This window comes from Sapajus apella, unplaced genomic scaffold (assembly GCF_009761245.1).
Source record: "Sapajus apella isolate SASKATOON/1434 unplaced genomic scaffold, GSC_monkey_1.0 scaffold3, whole genome shotgun sequence".
In the NCBI taxonomy this organism is placed as follows: Eukaryota; Metazoa; Chordata; class Mammalia; order Primates; family Cebidae; genus Sapajus; species Sapajus apella.
Genome location: NW_022436943.1, coordinates 3,181,753 through 3,195,451, shown reverse-complemented (window position 1 = coordinate 3,195,451; position 13,699 = coordinate 3,181,753). Strand labels below are relative to the sequence as shown.

Sequence of the window (13,699 nt, the reverse complement as noted above, 5' to 3'; positions counted from 1 at the left end):
TCTTGTTACCCAGGCTGGAGTGCAATGGCGCGATCTCGGCTCACCGCAACCTCCGTCTCCTGGGTTCAGGCAATTCTCCTGCCTCAGCCTCCTGAGTAGCTGGGATTACAGGCACGCGCCACCACGCCCAGCTAATTTTTTTTTTGTATTTTTAGTAGAGACGGGGTTTCACCATGTTGACCAGGATGGTCTCGATCTCTTGACCTTGTGATCCACCCGCCTCGGCCTCCCAAAGTGCTGGGATTACAGGCTTGAGCCACCGCGCCCGGCCTAACAGTAAACTTCTTTAGAGAAATGAATTGTCAAAACTTCATAGGCTAAAGGCTCATGAGTCATAATTCTAAGGGCATTTGTAAAATATGGTAGTACATGCTTGCATTCTGAACTTTTCAGCCTTAAACCCTGATATAGTAAATATTCACAGATACAAACTGATTAAACAAAAGCCCCTTTTAATCTGGCATTATTTTTCCTTTTTTTGGAGACAGTCTTGCTCTGCTGCCAGATTAGAGTACAGTGGTGCAATTTTGGCTCACTGCAACCTCTGCCTCCCAGGTTCAAGTGATTTCTGTGTCTCAGCCTCCCGTACAGCTGGGGCTACAGGCATGCGGCACCACACCCAGCTAATTTTTTATATTTTAATAGAGATGGGGTTTCACCATGTAGGCCAGGATGGTCTCGTTCTCCTGACCTCATGATCCACCTGCCTCAGCCTCCCAAAGTGCTGGGATGACAGGTGTGAGCCACCACGTCCAGCCTATTTTTCTTTTCCTTTTTTTTTCTTTCTTCATTTATCAGGAATAGGAGAGTCTAATTAAATGTGGTAGAATGGCATAAGGGAATACAATGAAACGTGTAAAATGAATTAAACCAGAGCTAATCATATCAATGTGGATACATCTGGAAAATATAATACAAAGTACACAAAAGAAAGTGGCAGAAAAATATGTAAAGTGTAGATATAGGACACATAAAAATTCTGCATATTATTTCTGAGCATCACAATATAGTTAAGGATTTCAAAAGGGTATTGAAATGGAAAACAGCAAATGATGTTGGTAGTCTCAGTGATGTTCATGATGTTGTCTCTATGCAATTATTAAAAAAAAACAACTTATAACAAAGTCTCAAAACCACCATTTTAAAAGACTGTCTTCTAGTTATGAATGAATGATTACTTTCCTAGTTTTTGATAATTAAAGATGCCACAAACACACCCATACACACACATGCATACACAGTCTGCTCATTAGGACATTTCATTGGCTTTAGATCATAGGTGTAATAGCATTAACGGGAAGTCTCTAAAGTTAATACAGAAACTGAAATCTAAGTAAAACATTCCTTTAAGTAAATACCAGAACTCCAACTAGCACTAAGACACTGGAAATATCTCAGAGTCTCAAAGTTCACTGCTTTGAATCCTCGACAAGTATAAAAATTCCATATTGGAAATGTTAATGCTATTCAAAATATTAAAATGGAAACATCCAAGTTAAAACTCCTATTTTAAAAATCTTATTTTCTTATACTTTTAAATTTATTTTTATTGAAATATGGATACTAACAGTAACATTTATGTCAATGCCTTCCATTCAATTTAGAATAAAAAAAATTAGGGGTAAGAAGAATATGAGTACTTCCAATCGTTTAATGTACTTAGTTCCAGCATTCCATTTGTATTGAAACTATACCTGTTCTCAATGTCTGTACATTCTTTCTTTGTACTGCATCTCTCACAACAAGATCTTCCATTTCAGTGGTAGGCTGAATGGGTTTTAAAAGAAAATAATCAGATATATTTTATACAATATAAAGTTAGTAATTAAAAATAAATATATATAATTACCTTCAAGGAAGGATGTTATTCAGGAGGCCCTACAAAGCAAAGGGGACATGTCATCAATTATATGTAGGTATGACAGGGCCAACCAAATATTCATGCAGTGTTAGTATCAAGCTGAGTCCTCATGCCTGGCTATGAAAATAATTACTTAAGGTTTTGAGGGTTCTTTTTGGCATCTTCTTTTCATTGCCTAGGACAGCAACGTGATGGAAATATACTGAGTAAAATGGGAATATAGGATCCCTAAATCACAAAGTTTATATTTCAAAAGTGAGATTGTTTCAAATGCCTATAACTAAAATAGAAAAGTATGGATATTAATGTGAACACGTTGGGCTGATAAGGATAAAAGGGACCATTAAACAGTGGAGCAAATCATAACCTGAGAGAATCAACATCAAGGCTAATGGTGAATGCTACAGAGTAATTAAACTTGAAACATCACAGGCATTGATGCCAGAACACCACAAATATTTATCACGTGCTTCCCCTTGTCCTGTCACTTAGGAAATACACAGTTGGCATGCCAGTTCAGGTGAATGTGTGATTCACCTCTCATCAAAGAAAGTGTTCTAAATTGATCAGCTGTGATATACACTTATGAAATAAGTTTCTCAAAATTCTCATTTTCCCATGCCCACGTGGCTACTGAAGCACCTACATTTCTCATATCCTCTCATTTGACCTTTTCTTAAGAGTTCCTTGATCCACTCATGCAAGACTTAAAACACATCAAATAAACCAGAAAGAATAAGCTTTCGGTATCAAAGTATTTATCAAAAGAGAAAACATTGAATTGCCACAGACTTGATAGAAAAGAATAAACTTTTATATTTCAAGATCAGTGCATTGTTCTTAGAAAATGACAATTTTGAAAAAAAAAATGACAATTTTGGTAGTCACAGAATAAATTTTATATGACTGCTTCTAAAATTAGCTAAGTTTGGCATGTCATCTTACTCTGTAAATGACTTTTATAAAACAGCTATCATATCAAAGAACAGGCTGACCCCCCCAAAATTAGCCAAAATGCAATTTAATCACATCTTATTCACTCATGTCAATGAAACTTCTTGCTCTGAGGCCTGACAGCTATGAAGAGAAATTAGCTGCTATGGTTTACCCCAATTCTAGCACTCCCTCCTGCCTCCAGTAATCTCCACAGCAATAACTGCTTTTGCTAGACTGGGCATATGCCCAAGGAACTGGAAGTGAGGTGTCTCAAGCTTCCTTGGTTTTAACTCCAAAGTCCCCCAACAAACTTTTTTTCTTCCCCTCTCCTTGCCCTTTCACAATCCCTCCTCCTTTGCAAAAGAAATCTTTAGATCTGTCATCCTGATGCTTCACTTCCTAACTGCTTTTTATGGATAATTGTCATGACTTTTTTTCATCTGTATTCAGCAGTAGTATACACCAAACTTCTGCTTCCTGTGTGGCTAGAATCCTACTTCAGAAATAAAAGGAGATTAATGCCTTCCCTTGATTCTGTTATTTTTTTAAATTGCTGTCCAATGGCTCTTTTCCCAGATTTCTCTAAAGGAGGGCTATTTCCTTGTTATTCAGAGCTGTGTCCAAGGAATAGCACCAACACGACCTGAGTACTCCTGAGTACTCCTGAGAAGGGCAGAATCCCACACATGCTGAATGAGAATGTCCATTTTCCAGAAGCTCCTCAACTAATGCATGAAAATTTGGATGCCCTGTTCTATACCTATGTGCTTCCACATTTGTTTACCTTAATTGCCCATCTGGAACTTACCCTCAATTTCTTCCCCATTAAATTCCTGAATTTAATTCTGCATTATAAGCCATAATGTTTTTAATAAATTTTTAATCAGGCTATACCTTCTCTAACTTCCTCTCCATAAATCACATGACACTATTCAATTATGTCAATTTTGCTTATATGATACTATCTGATGAAGTTACAACATTTTCTATAAAACTAAATTATGGCCATACATGACTGCCCATTTATGGTGATACTCATCGATGGTAGATAAAACACAGGTCTGTGTGGTGAGGTACCTCAATCCTTAATCTCTCTCCAATAGTGAGAATGACCGCAAGAGCAGGAAGATGTGACTCTAATTCTCTGACACATTTTGGTGCTGGAAGCTGATGTTGCCTTCTTTCCTATTTCTATCACTGTGCTCTTCTTCTGAAAATCAATTTGACTTTACTACCTTCCTTTACATATACCCGCATGCTGTTTCTTCATTTATTCCATGTACACTCTGCCCTCCTTATTCTTTCTCTTTATTCATTTTCTCTTCCGTCTTTCCTGACTTTCCTCAGATCTTAGAATATCTTAAAATGGGAACTAATAATTCAGCTCCTTTAGTGGTACTTTCAATAGACTCAACTGCTGACCCCTGTTTAGATACACAACTTATCACCTTTTTACTTCTCCTTTACTTATTATACATTTAATAGAACATTTTCTTTAGCTATTTGTATATATTAGTGCTCATATTTTATTAAAAAAAATTCCATCAAATGACGTTTTAAATAAAATAGTATTCTTACCTTGTTTTACATTAACTATACTGTGTTTTTTGTTGTTGTTGTTTGTTGTTTTGTTTTTCCATTGGCAGGTCCAGGTAAAGGCTCTGACACTTTCTACAGGGACACGCTGCTGAGGTAATATCAAGCATGAGTTTCCATTTAAAAAATTATGAGTTGCATAAAGACTTTCTTATCAATTTTTTTTCTTTTTTGAAACAGTGTCTCTGTTACTGAAGGCTGGAATGTATGGCATGATTATGGCTCACTGCAATCTCAACCTCCCAACCTCAAGCAATCTTTCCACTTCAACTTCCTCAGTAGCTGAATCTACAGCTGTGTACCATCATGCTAGGCTACTTTTTTATTGTTATTTTTGTAGAGACAAGATCTTACTATATTGCCCAGGCTGGTCTCAAACTCCTGGTGTTGTGGGTTTTTTTTTTTTTTTTTTTTTTTTTTTTTTTTTGAGACATAGTCTCGCTCTGTCACCAGGTGCCAGGCTGGAATGCAGTGGCATGATCTCAGCTCACTGCAATCTCTGCCTCCGGGGTTCAAGCAATTCTCCAGCCTCAGTCTCCTGAGTAGCTGGGACTACAGGTGTATGCCACCACACCCAGCTGATTTTTTTTTTTTTTTTTTTTTTTGTATTTTAGTAGACATGGGGTTTCACCATGTTGGCCAGGATGGTCTCGGTCTCTTGACCGCATCATCCATCTACCTCTGCCTCCTAAAGTGCTGGGATTACAGGTGTGAGCCCCTGGGCCTGGCCCAAACTCCTGGTCTTAAGTAATCCTTTCACTTCTGCCTCCCAAAGTGTCGACATAACCAATGTGCACCACCACACTAAGCACTAATCAATTTACTTAAATAAATCTCAGTTTACCTAAGCTTGGTTGCTCACTCTTATAATCCCAGCTGTTTGCAAAACCAGGGTAGGTGGATTGCTTGAGCTTGGAATTCAAGACGAGCTTGAGCAACATAATGAGAACCTATCTCTACAAAAACAAACAAACAAAATGAGTTAGGCATTGTGGTGTGTACCTGTAGTCCCAGCTACTTGGGAGGCTGTTGTGGGAGGATTACTTGAGCCTGGGAGGTGGAGATTGTAGCGAGCCAAGATCATGCCACTTCATTCAAGCCTAGGCAACAGAGCAAGACTCTGTCTCGCCCGAAATTTCAACTTAGTATTTTAAAACTAATTTGACTTAAAAAATAACAGAAGCATGTACTGAAACCAAAGCATTCCAGTAGAGAATGTTACCTACACTTTCTAGATCAGGCTCATCTGTTACCTTCATATGTCCATTGACTTGCTTATCCAAGCATGGCAACCAGAAGGAAACATATTCACAGACAAAATATTAGCATGTGCATATTTCAGGCAGGAACTAGCTTCAAAGTACCTAACTCTATTTTGCAATCTCCACCAAAAATAGGAAAACATTTAAAAAGTACATATTGGTAGTCGATCACAGTGGCTCATGCCTGTATTCCCAGCACTTTGGGAGGCTGAGGCGGGCATATCATGAGGTCAAGAGATTGAGACCATCCTAGCCAATACGGTGAAACCCCGTCTCTACTAAAAAATACAAAAATTAGCTGGGTGTGGTGGCAAACGCCTGTAAACCCAGCTACTTGGGAGGCTGAGGCAGGAGAGTTACTTGAACCTGGGAGGCAGACGTTGCAGGGAGCCTAGATTGTGCCACTGCACTCCAGCCTGGGTGAAAGAGCAACACTCCATCTCGAAAGCTTATGTATACACACACATACATACACACATATAAAATATATATAATATACATATTACTTGGTGTAATACTTACAATATTTTAAAAATTTAAATATCCTCATAAATATTTGTGTCAAGATATTTATGATAGGAAATTTGGAAATATGTGACATTGAGCATCAATAGAACACCATAGAAGATGCTTCATTTAGGTAAACAAAGACTTGAAAAAAACCTACATATTTTTTGATAAAATCTTTACTGATAGAAAAAATGGTTGAATAGAATGATAATGTAGTAATAAAATTTGTTATATTTAAATAAAAGCAAGCAAATATGTGATCAACTGAGTATTTTATTTATTTTTTTATTATACTTTAAGTTCTGGGGTATATGTGCAGAACATGCAGGTTCGTTACATAGGTGTATACACGTGCCATGGTGATTGGCTGCATCCATCAGGCCAGGAGCAATGGATCACACCTTTAATCTTAAGACTTTGGGAGGCCAAGGTGGGTGGATCGCTTGAGCCCAGGAGTTTTAAACCAGCCTGGGAAAAATGGTCAAACCCTATCTGTACAAAAGACACATAAATTAGCTGGGCATGGTGGTGCATGCCTGGAATCCCAGATACTCAGAAGACTGAGATGGAAGGATCATATTACCCTGGAAGGTCAAGGCTGCAGTGAGCTGAAATCGCACTACTGCACTTTAGCACAGACAACAGAATAAGACTCTGTCAAGAAAGAAAAGAAAAGAAGAAAAGGAAAGGAAGAGAAAGAAAGAAAAGAGAGAGAAAGAAAGAATGAACTTCAAAAGGTGAACAAGCTTTCTTTAAAAGGAAAAAAAAAAAAAAAAAGAATAGGAAGCATCTAAAATGTGCCAGGATTCAATTTCACATTTGTTGTACATACTGTAATCATAAAAAATAATTATGATGACGGCTTTCTGCCATTTCCAGAGTGTTAAGGGCAAAATGATGAATAGATGGGATTCTTTGTTGTCTCCATTCAGAATTTCTTCCTCTTAGACTTTCACATGGCTGGATGTCATCCTTTAGTTGGCAGCTTAAATACCATACTCAGAGAGGTCTTCTCTGACCGCAGATTTCCATTCCTCTCCCATTCCCATCCTAACTACACACTTCCTTGATAACTTCAAACATTTTCTGTTTTCTTCATAGAAAGCATTTATAGTGAGAAGTATTTGCTCTTTCTTTTTCTGTTCCTACTACTATAGCATAAGATCTCATCTTGTATATTCAGTGTCTCACTGAGTAGCACAGTTTGCGATCTATAACCAAAATAAATTCTAGGTCCAAACACTTAAAATTTCATCAGAAAGTCTCATGTTCCAAACTGCTATGTTCCTGCAGGACATCTTCAGTCATAGTAGCCTGCTGAAACTGAACACACCCCTACCCCAAATTTAAAATCCCCATGCCATTTCCTCCTTTCCCGTTGTTTTCTTGATGCTATTGCCATTTTATCATCTTTCAGGTTTACAAAAATTTCCCTCGAGTTTTATTAAATCACTGAATACTGCTATGATCATTTTGTCTCACATGTGCAAACATATTTTCCAGTTTACAAATGTTTTTACATTTCCCACTACTTTTGTTCCTTACACATAACTGAGAGGTATCATTAGTATCATTTTTATGAATGAGGTCAATGACAATCAAATAAAGAATTTTTCCCAAGGTCCCATACCTAGTAAGTGGCAGAACCAGGATGCTAACATGTCTTTAGACTTCTACTGGTGCTGATAAAACTATGTACCAGCTGCTTCTAGTGAAAAGTCACATCCCTCCCATTTCTCTCCACAGTCGTAACATTAGAATACACCATTATTATTTTATACGTCTGCTGCTATAAGAGTGGCTGCCACAAAAGTACTCAGTGTGTTCTGTTTTTGAAAATGACTTCCACTTACTACAACACTAAACTAAATTGTTGTTGTTACAGTCCCACATAGTTACTACTCTCCGTGTTTTTTTCTTTAACCAAAAATGTTCACTGTAGATCTATATTGGACAATGAAAATATATAAACTTACTAAAATCGCAGCATTATCTTTTCAAGTTCCAATTTCAATAAAAACTACAATTGAAGGCCGGGCGCAGTGGCTCATGTCTATAATCCCAGCACTTTGGGAGGCCAAGGCAGGTGGATCACAAGGTCAAGAGATCAAGACCATCCTGGTCAACATGGTGAAACCTTGTCTCTACAAAAAAAATACAAACAAAATTAGCTGGGCATGGTGGCGCATGCCTGTAGTCCCCGCTACTCGGGAGGCTGGGGCAGGAGAATTGCTTGAATCCAGGAGGCAGAGGTTGCGGTGAGCCAAGATCGTGCCATTGCACTCCAGCCTGGGTAACAAGAGCGAAACTCCATCTCAAAAAAAAAAAAAAAAAAAAAAAACAGAAAAACTACAATCGAAACTGTTTCTCTCTAACCCTCCTTATGATTTTGCACATTTGATATACCACAGAATCATAAATTTGGCCACAACTTAACCTGAAATAATTCTTTAGATTTTAGATAAACATTTTCAGAACAGGAAGTGATTTTTTGCACATTCTAAACTTTATTTTTGTGGCACTATACTACACTTGATTCTTAAATCAATCATGCAAATTAGCAGAATTATACTACAAGCAGTAATTTACTTATCACATAATTATTAATTATGAGCTAAACACAAGAAAATGCATTATGGGCATATGCAGGAGGTAATTATTTGCATAAATCACTTCTTGTGGGGGAAAATGAGAATTTATAGTGGTACCTTATTTAAGTGGGTTGGCATTGCACATAGTATTAGTTGCTTTTATTCTGTTTGTCAAAAAGATAAAGATAAGTGTATAAATTCAGCTTTTCCAAAGAAAAGGAAAAAAAAAGAGTAAATCTTGTGGCCAATAATTGTTAAATGAAAGCCACACGTAGATAACTAAAGAGAAAGCTGTAACTAAATTTGCTGACAATAAAGACATAGATGGACTGAAAGACCAGTCACTAAAGAAATAAGGCCGGGCGCGGTGGCTCAAGCCTGTAATCCCAGCACTTTGGGAGGCCGAGGCGGGTGGATCACGAGGTCAAGAGATCGAGACCATCCTGGTCAACATGGTGAAACCCCGTCTCTACTAAAACTACAAAAAAAAAAAAAATTAGCTGGGCATGGTGGCGCGTGCCTGTAATCCCAGCTACTCAGGAGGCTGAGGCAGGAGAATTGCCTGAACCCAGGAGGCGGAGGTTGCGATGAGCCGAGATCGCGCCATTGCACTCCAGCCTGGGTAACAAGAGCGAAACTCTGTCTCAAAAAAGAAATGAGATCTGTGAGAAAAAAATTAGGTGGGGATAAATTATTTTAAAAATGTAAGGATGAAGGAAGAAACAACAAAAAAGCCTAACTAGTCAATTTAGTATGAGCTTCAGCCAAGAGAGAAAAGAAACAACATGATGTACAATAAAGTACACGGAGAAACAGATATATAACACAGCCTTTTGTTCCTTTATAGCCCTAACAATACAGGTTAATTCTTATGCTCCAATAAGTTTTTAAAAAATATTTCTGTGATACAGAGTTTAATTTTATTACTATAAAACATTCAATTAGCTAGCCATGGTCATCTACCACTACCTGAAAGACAGTCATTATTACAGAGAGGGAAAACTAGAACTTTCTGTCAACTTTCCACCTAGAGAAAGAAGTGGTCACCGGAATTCTAAAGAGTAATGCATGACTTATAAAGGCATATTTATTACAGCGTGAGTTGGGGCTAATAAAATGTTTAAGAAATTTTAGTCTAAAATCATAATCTAAGACTCCATTTGAATTACACCAGAAAATATGTTGTAACCCTCTTTGTTATTAATGACCTATTTCTAATTTATTTCCTTTTTATTTATGGCATAGTTTCTCAAAATAACACATCAAAACTTATACATGCTGAAACATTAAAAATAATACAAATATAAGCAATATTTTTAACTGCAGTATTTAATCAATAGATACATTATGTATATTACTTATAACATTTCATTATATAAAAATTTATTCATCTATTTATTCAGATTAAACAACTATTAAGGCTCAATGTGGCAACTCATGCCTGTAACCCCAGCACTTTGAGAGGCTGAGGAAGGCATATCATGTAAGTCCAACAGTTAAAGGCCAGCCTGGGCAACAAGGCAAAACACCATCTCTACAAAAAATACAAGTGACAGAGACCTACAGTCCCAGCTACTTGGATGGCTGAGGTGAGAGGATTACCTGAGGCCAGGAGACTGCAGTGAGCCAAGATCCCACCACTGCACTCCAGCCTGGGTGACAGAGTGAAACTCCATCTTGAAAAAGCAACAATTACAATGCTTCTTACATGGAAGACTGTATGCCAGGTACTCCAGGATACACACAAATATGTCTATGACCTCCAGTAGCTCATAGTATGCTACTACCAACTTCAAATGATTATTTAAACAACTAAGTGTAAAAATTTCTGAAATTTTCAATTTCCGAATGTAATATAAAGACTTTGAGTGGATATTTTAAATAAACTACAATGACAAAATTATGGTGTTAAAGTCTTACCATATTGGTATTGAGTCTGCTTATATAACTGGTTTATTTGCAGCAAAATACATGTTATTCATTAGATGAAATGTTTTACATATACCCTTTATGGACAACTTATAAAACACACAAAAACCCATTTGTAATACAAATTTTGATAACATAAATTGAAATTTCTACAATTTATATTTTTAAAGCAGATACAATCTGGTTATGTTGCCCAGGCTGTTCTCATCTGGAGCTCAAGCAATCCTCCTGCCTCAAACCCCCAAATAGCTAGGACTACAGGTGTACACCACCATACTCAGCTAGTTTTCTACAAATTTTAATATTATTTTAGTCTCACTACAGAACTAATAAGTAGAAAAAAAAATCTCTCCTAAAAACTATATGATACCAAAATAATAAGTGTCCAAAAAAAGATATATGCTATGTGCTGTACAGTTTTGCCAATAAAATGTACCAGGGAGATTCCATGATAACTATAAGTAATTTGATTCACTGAAGATTTATACAGGCATAAATATTATGAAAGCAACACTAGTATGATTTAAAAGCCAACATTAACATTTATCCATATAAACCTTAACCAAATTTTGTATTTCCTTTATTGGGGAAAGCATTTTCTAATGTGATTCTCCTGTCACCTATGTATTTTCCAGTTCATTTTATTTATTTGTTTATTTATTTTCATTTTTAAAGACAGGGTTTCACCATGTTGGTCAGGCTGATCTTGAACTCCTGACCTCACGTGATCCGCCCGCCTTGGCCTCAAAAGTGCTAGGATTACAGGCGTAAGCCACCACGGCTGACCTCCAGTTCATTTTCTTTCAGCCCTCACTCCGTCACAGTACTTAATCAATCTTTTGTTAGTTAACAAGGTTAAACACATTTTTTAAATCAACTAGCCATGTCTATACTTTTCTCTGACCAACTTTGTATTACCAACAGTAAAAATAGATAAACCGCCGGGCGCGGTGGCTCAAGCCTGTAATCCCAGCACTTTGGGAGGCCGAGGCGGGTGGATCACGAGGTCAAGAGATCGAGACCATCCTGGTCAACATGGTGAAACCCCGTCTCTACTAAAAAATACAAAAAATTAGCTGGGCATGGTGGCACGTGCCTGTAATCCCAGCTACTCAGGAGGCTGAGGCAGGAGAATTGCCTGAACCCAGGAGACGAGGTTGCGGTGAGCCGAGATCACGCCATTGCACTCCAGTCTGGGTAACAAGAGCGAGACTCCGTCTCAAAAAAAAAAAAAAAAAAAAAAATAGATAAACCATTGCTAAATTTTAAAAGTAAATAATATGCAAAACTTGACTGAGAAAATTAATTTTACAAGAGGCCACTTTACCTTGGTGGTAACAGTCAAGTTGTCATCATCTGGCTTAGGGCATGGATCAACACACAGTTCGTGGAAAATGCTTTAGAGCAAAAATATACAATGAAAATGAGCAAGTTGATTACTTTACAAATTTTTAACTGCCGGTTCATATTCAGCTTCTCCCTCCAAAAAACAAAAACACTATCTGGGAAAAGGTCAGCTATCTGTATATTAAATAATGTTTCTTCATATAATTAAGATATGGCTCTGTTCTAAAAATAGATTTCGGTTACCTATTTTCTGCCTCTACCTGTCTAAATATATACAATATTCAATGAAAACTGACTTTGAGCTGCATAACAAATAGTGACAGCTAATATATACCAGAGCCTGATGATAATTTACCCTGACAAATTATCTATCCTGAAGTTGTACTTAAAATTCAACTAATAAATGACACAACTTTTGTTATCTAAACTGGAAGAAACCTGATGACCTAAAACAAGGTAGAAAGATCCACTGTTTCTTGTCCATTGTCTATCTCTGGTTAAAAGACTAATCTGTGTCACTTCAAATTGGTGGTCTGGATTCCTCAGCAAAGAAACCATTTAAGAAGATCCCATTGCTTTGCTTTGTCCCAAAACAGTACAGGGAATCACCTGCAATATTTGAAATATGTGAATGCTAAGTGCACAGAAGTCTAATATCAAAGGTGTATTTTCTCTTTGAGAATACACTTCCCAGAAAGATTAACACATTAACAATAATAAAAATTCAATTATATTCACTCTGTACGTCCTTCCTTTTTCAGGCCCACATTAACTAGGAAGCCCTTAAATCTTTCACAGGTAGGGCTGGGCGCGGTGGCTCACGCCTAAAATCCCAGCTCTTTGGGAGGCCGAGGTGAGCAAATCACTTGAAGTCAGAAGCTCAAAACCAGCCTGGCCAACATGGTGAAACCCTGTCTTCACTAAAAATGCAAACATTAACCAGGCGTGGTGGTAAACACCTGTAATTTCAGCTACTAGGGAGGCTAAGGCAGGAGAATTGCTTGAACCCTGGAGGCAGAGGTTGTGGTGAGCTGAGATCATGCTACTGCATTCCAGCCTGGGTGACGGAGTGAGCGTCCCTCTCAAAAAAAACCTTCATAGGCACTCAGATATCCAAGAAGAGAGACTGCTGGAAAAACAGTCCTGATAGTTGTACCTCTATTTCCCTAAGTACTATCTAAATATCTTTCTTCCTATGGGCTTCCAGATTCCACTTGTGCAGGGCTACTTTGGCAGTCTCCAATATTCAACTCTTCAATCTATGAAAACACAGATTCCTGAAAGGATGGCCTCAAATCACCAGGAGTAGCTGTCTACATCCCTGCTCCTGAATAACAAGCTAACTGGAGTCTCCATCAACTGCCCCCAGCATAGACACACCTCCAGTTACCCAACTGAACTTCATGACTGACTGGCCAGTCAATCATGCCCCTGACCCAGCCTACATGAACACTGGAGGGCTATCAGTGAATTATGAAAAGAAGCAGAGGTGAGGAGGCACCTGCCCTGGGCTACAGATCTATGTAGTTCAGCAATCTCCAACCCCTAGTACTCAAGAAGCTCTAAGCCACTCCTCTCTAAGTCAGAATGGAAGCACATGATACCACATTTCTATCTGCTGTAGAGACTCTCCCCAGTGTCTCAAAATGTTTTAGCATCTTTCAGTA

General features: G+C 37.8%; 1 protein-coding gene and 1 long non-coding RNA gene across 2 annotated transcripts in view; one reads left to right on the top strand and one right to left on the bottom strand.

The window, feature by feature from the left end:
• The window catches only part of LOC116530332 (multidrug resistance-associated protein 1-like), a 44,906-nt gene extending 40,392 nt beyond the window's left edge, over positions 1-4,514 (top strand). The window contains exon 7 of the mRNA XM_032248409.1: positions 4,444-4,514. Within this exon, the coding sequence (XP_032104300.1) occupies positions 4,444-4,488 (45 nt within the window). The 3' untranslated portion in view covers positions 4,489-4,514. The remainder of the gene's footprint in view (positions 1-4,443) is intronic.
• The window catches only part of LOC116530390, a 22,594-nt gene extending 9,651 nt beyond the window's left edge, over positions 1-12,943 (bottom strand). Inside the window, exons 1-4 of the long non-coding RNA XR_004259965.1 lie at positions 12,013-12,943; positions 4,376-4,484; positions 1,850-1,878; positions 854-1,767 (exon numbers count right to left, since the gene is read on the bottom strand). This is a non-coding gene — a long non-coding RNA (uncharacterized LOC116530390). The remainder of the gene's footprint in view (positions 1-853; positions 1,768-1,849; positions 1,879-4,375; positions 4,485-12,012) is intronic.
• Between the last annotated feature and the right edge of the window lie 756 nt (positions 12,944-13,699).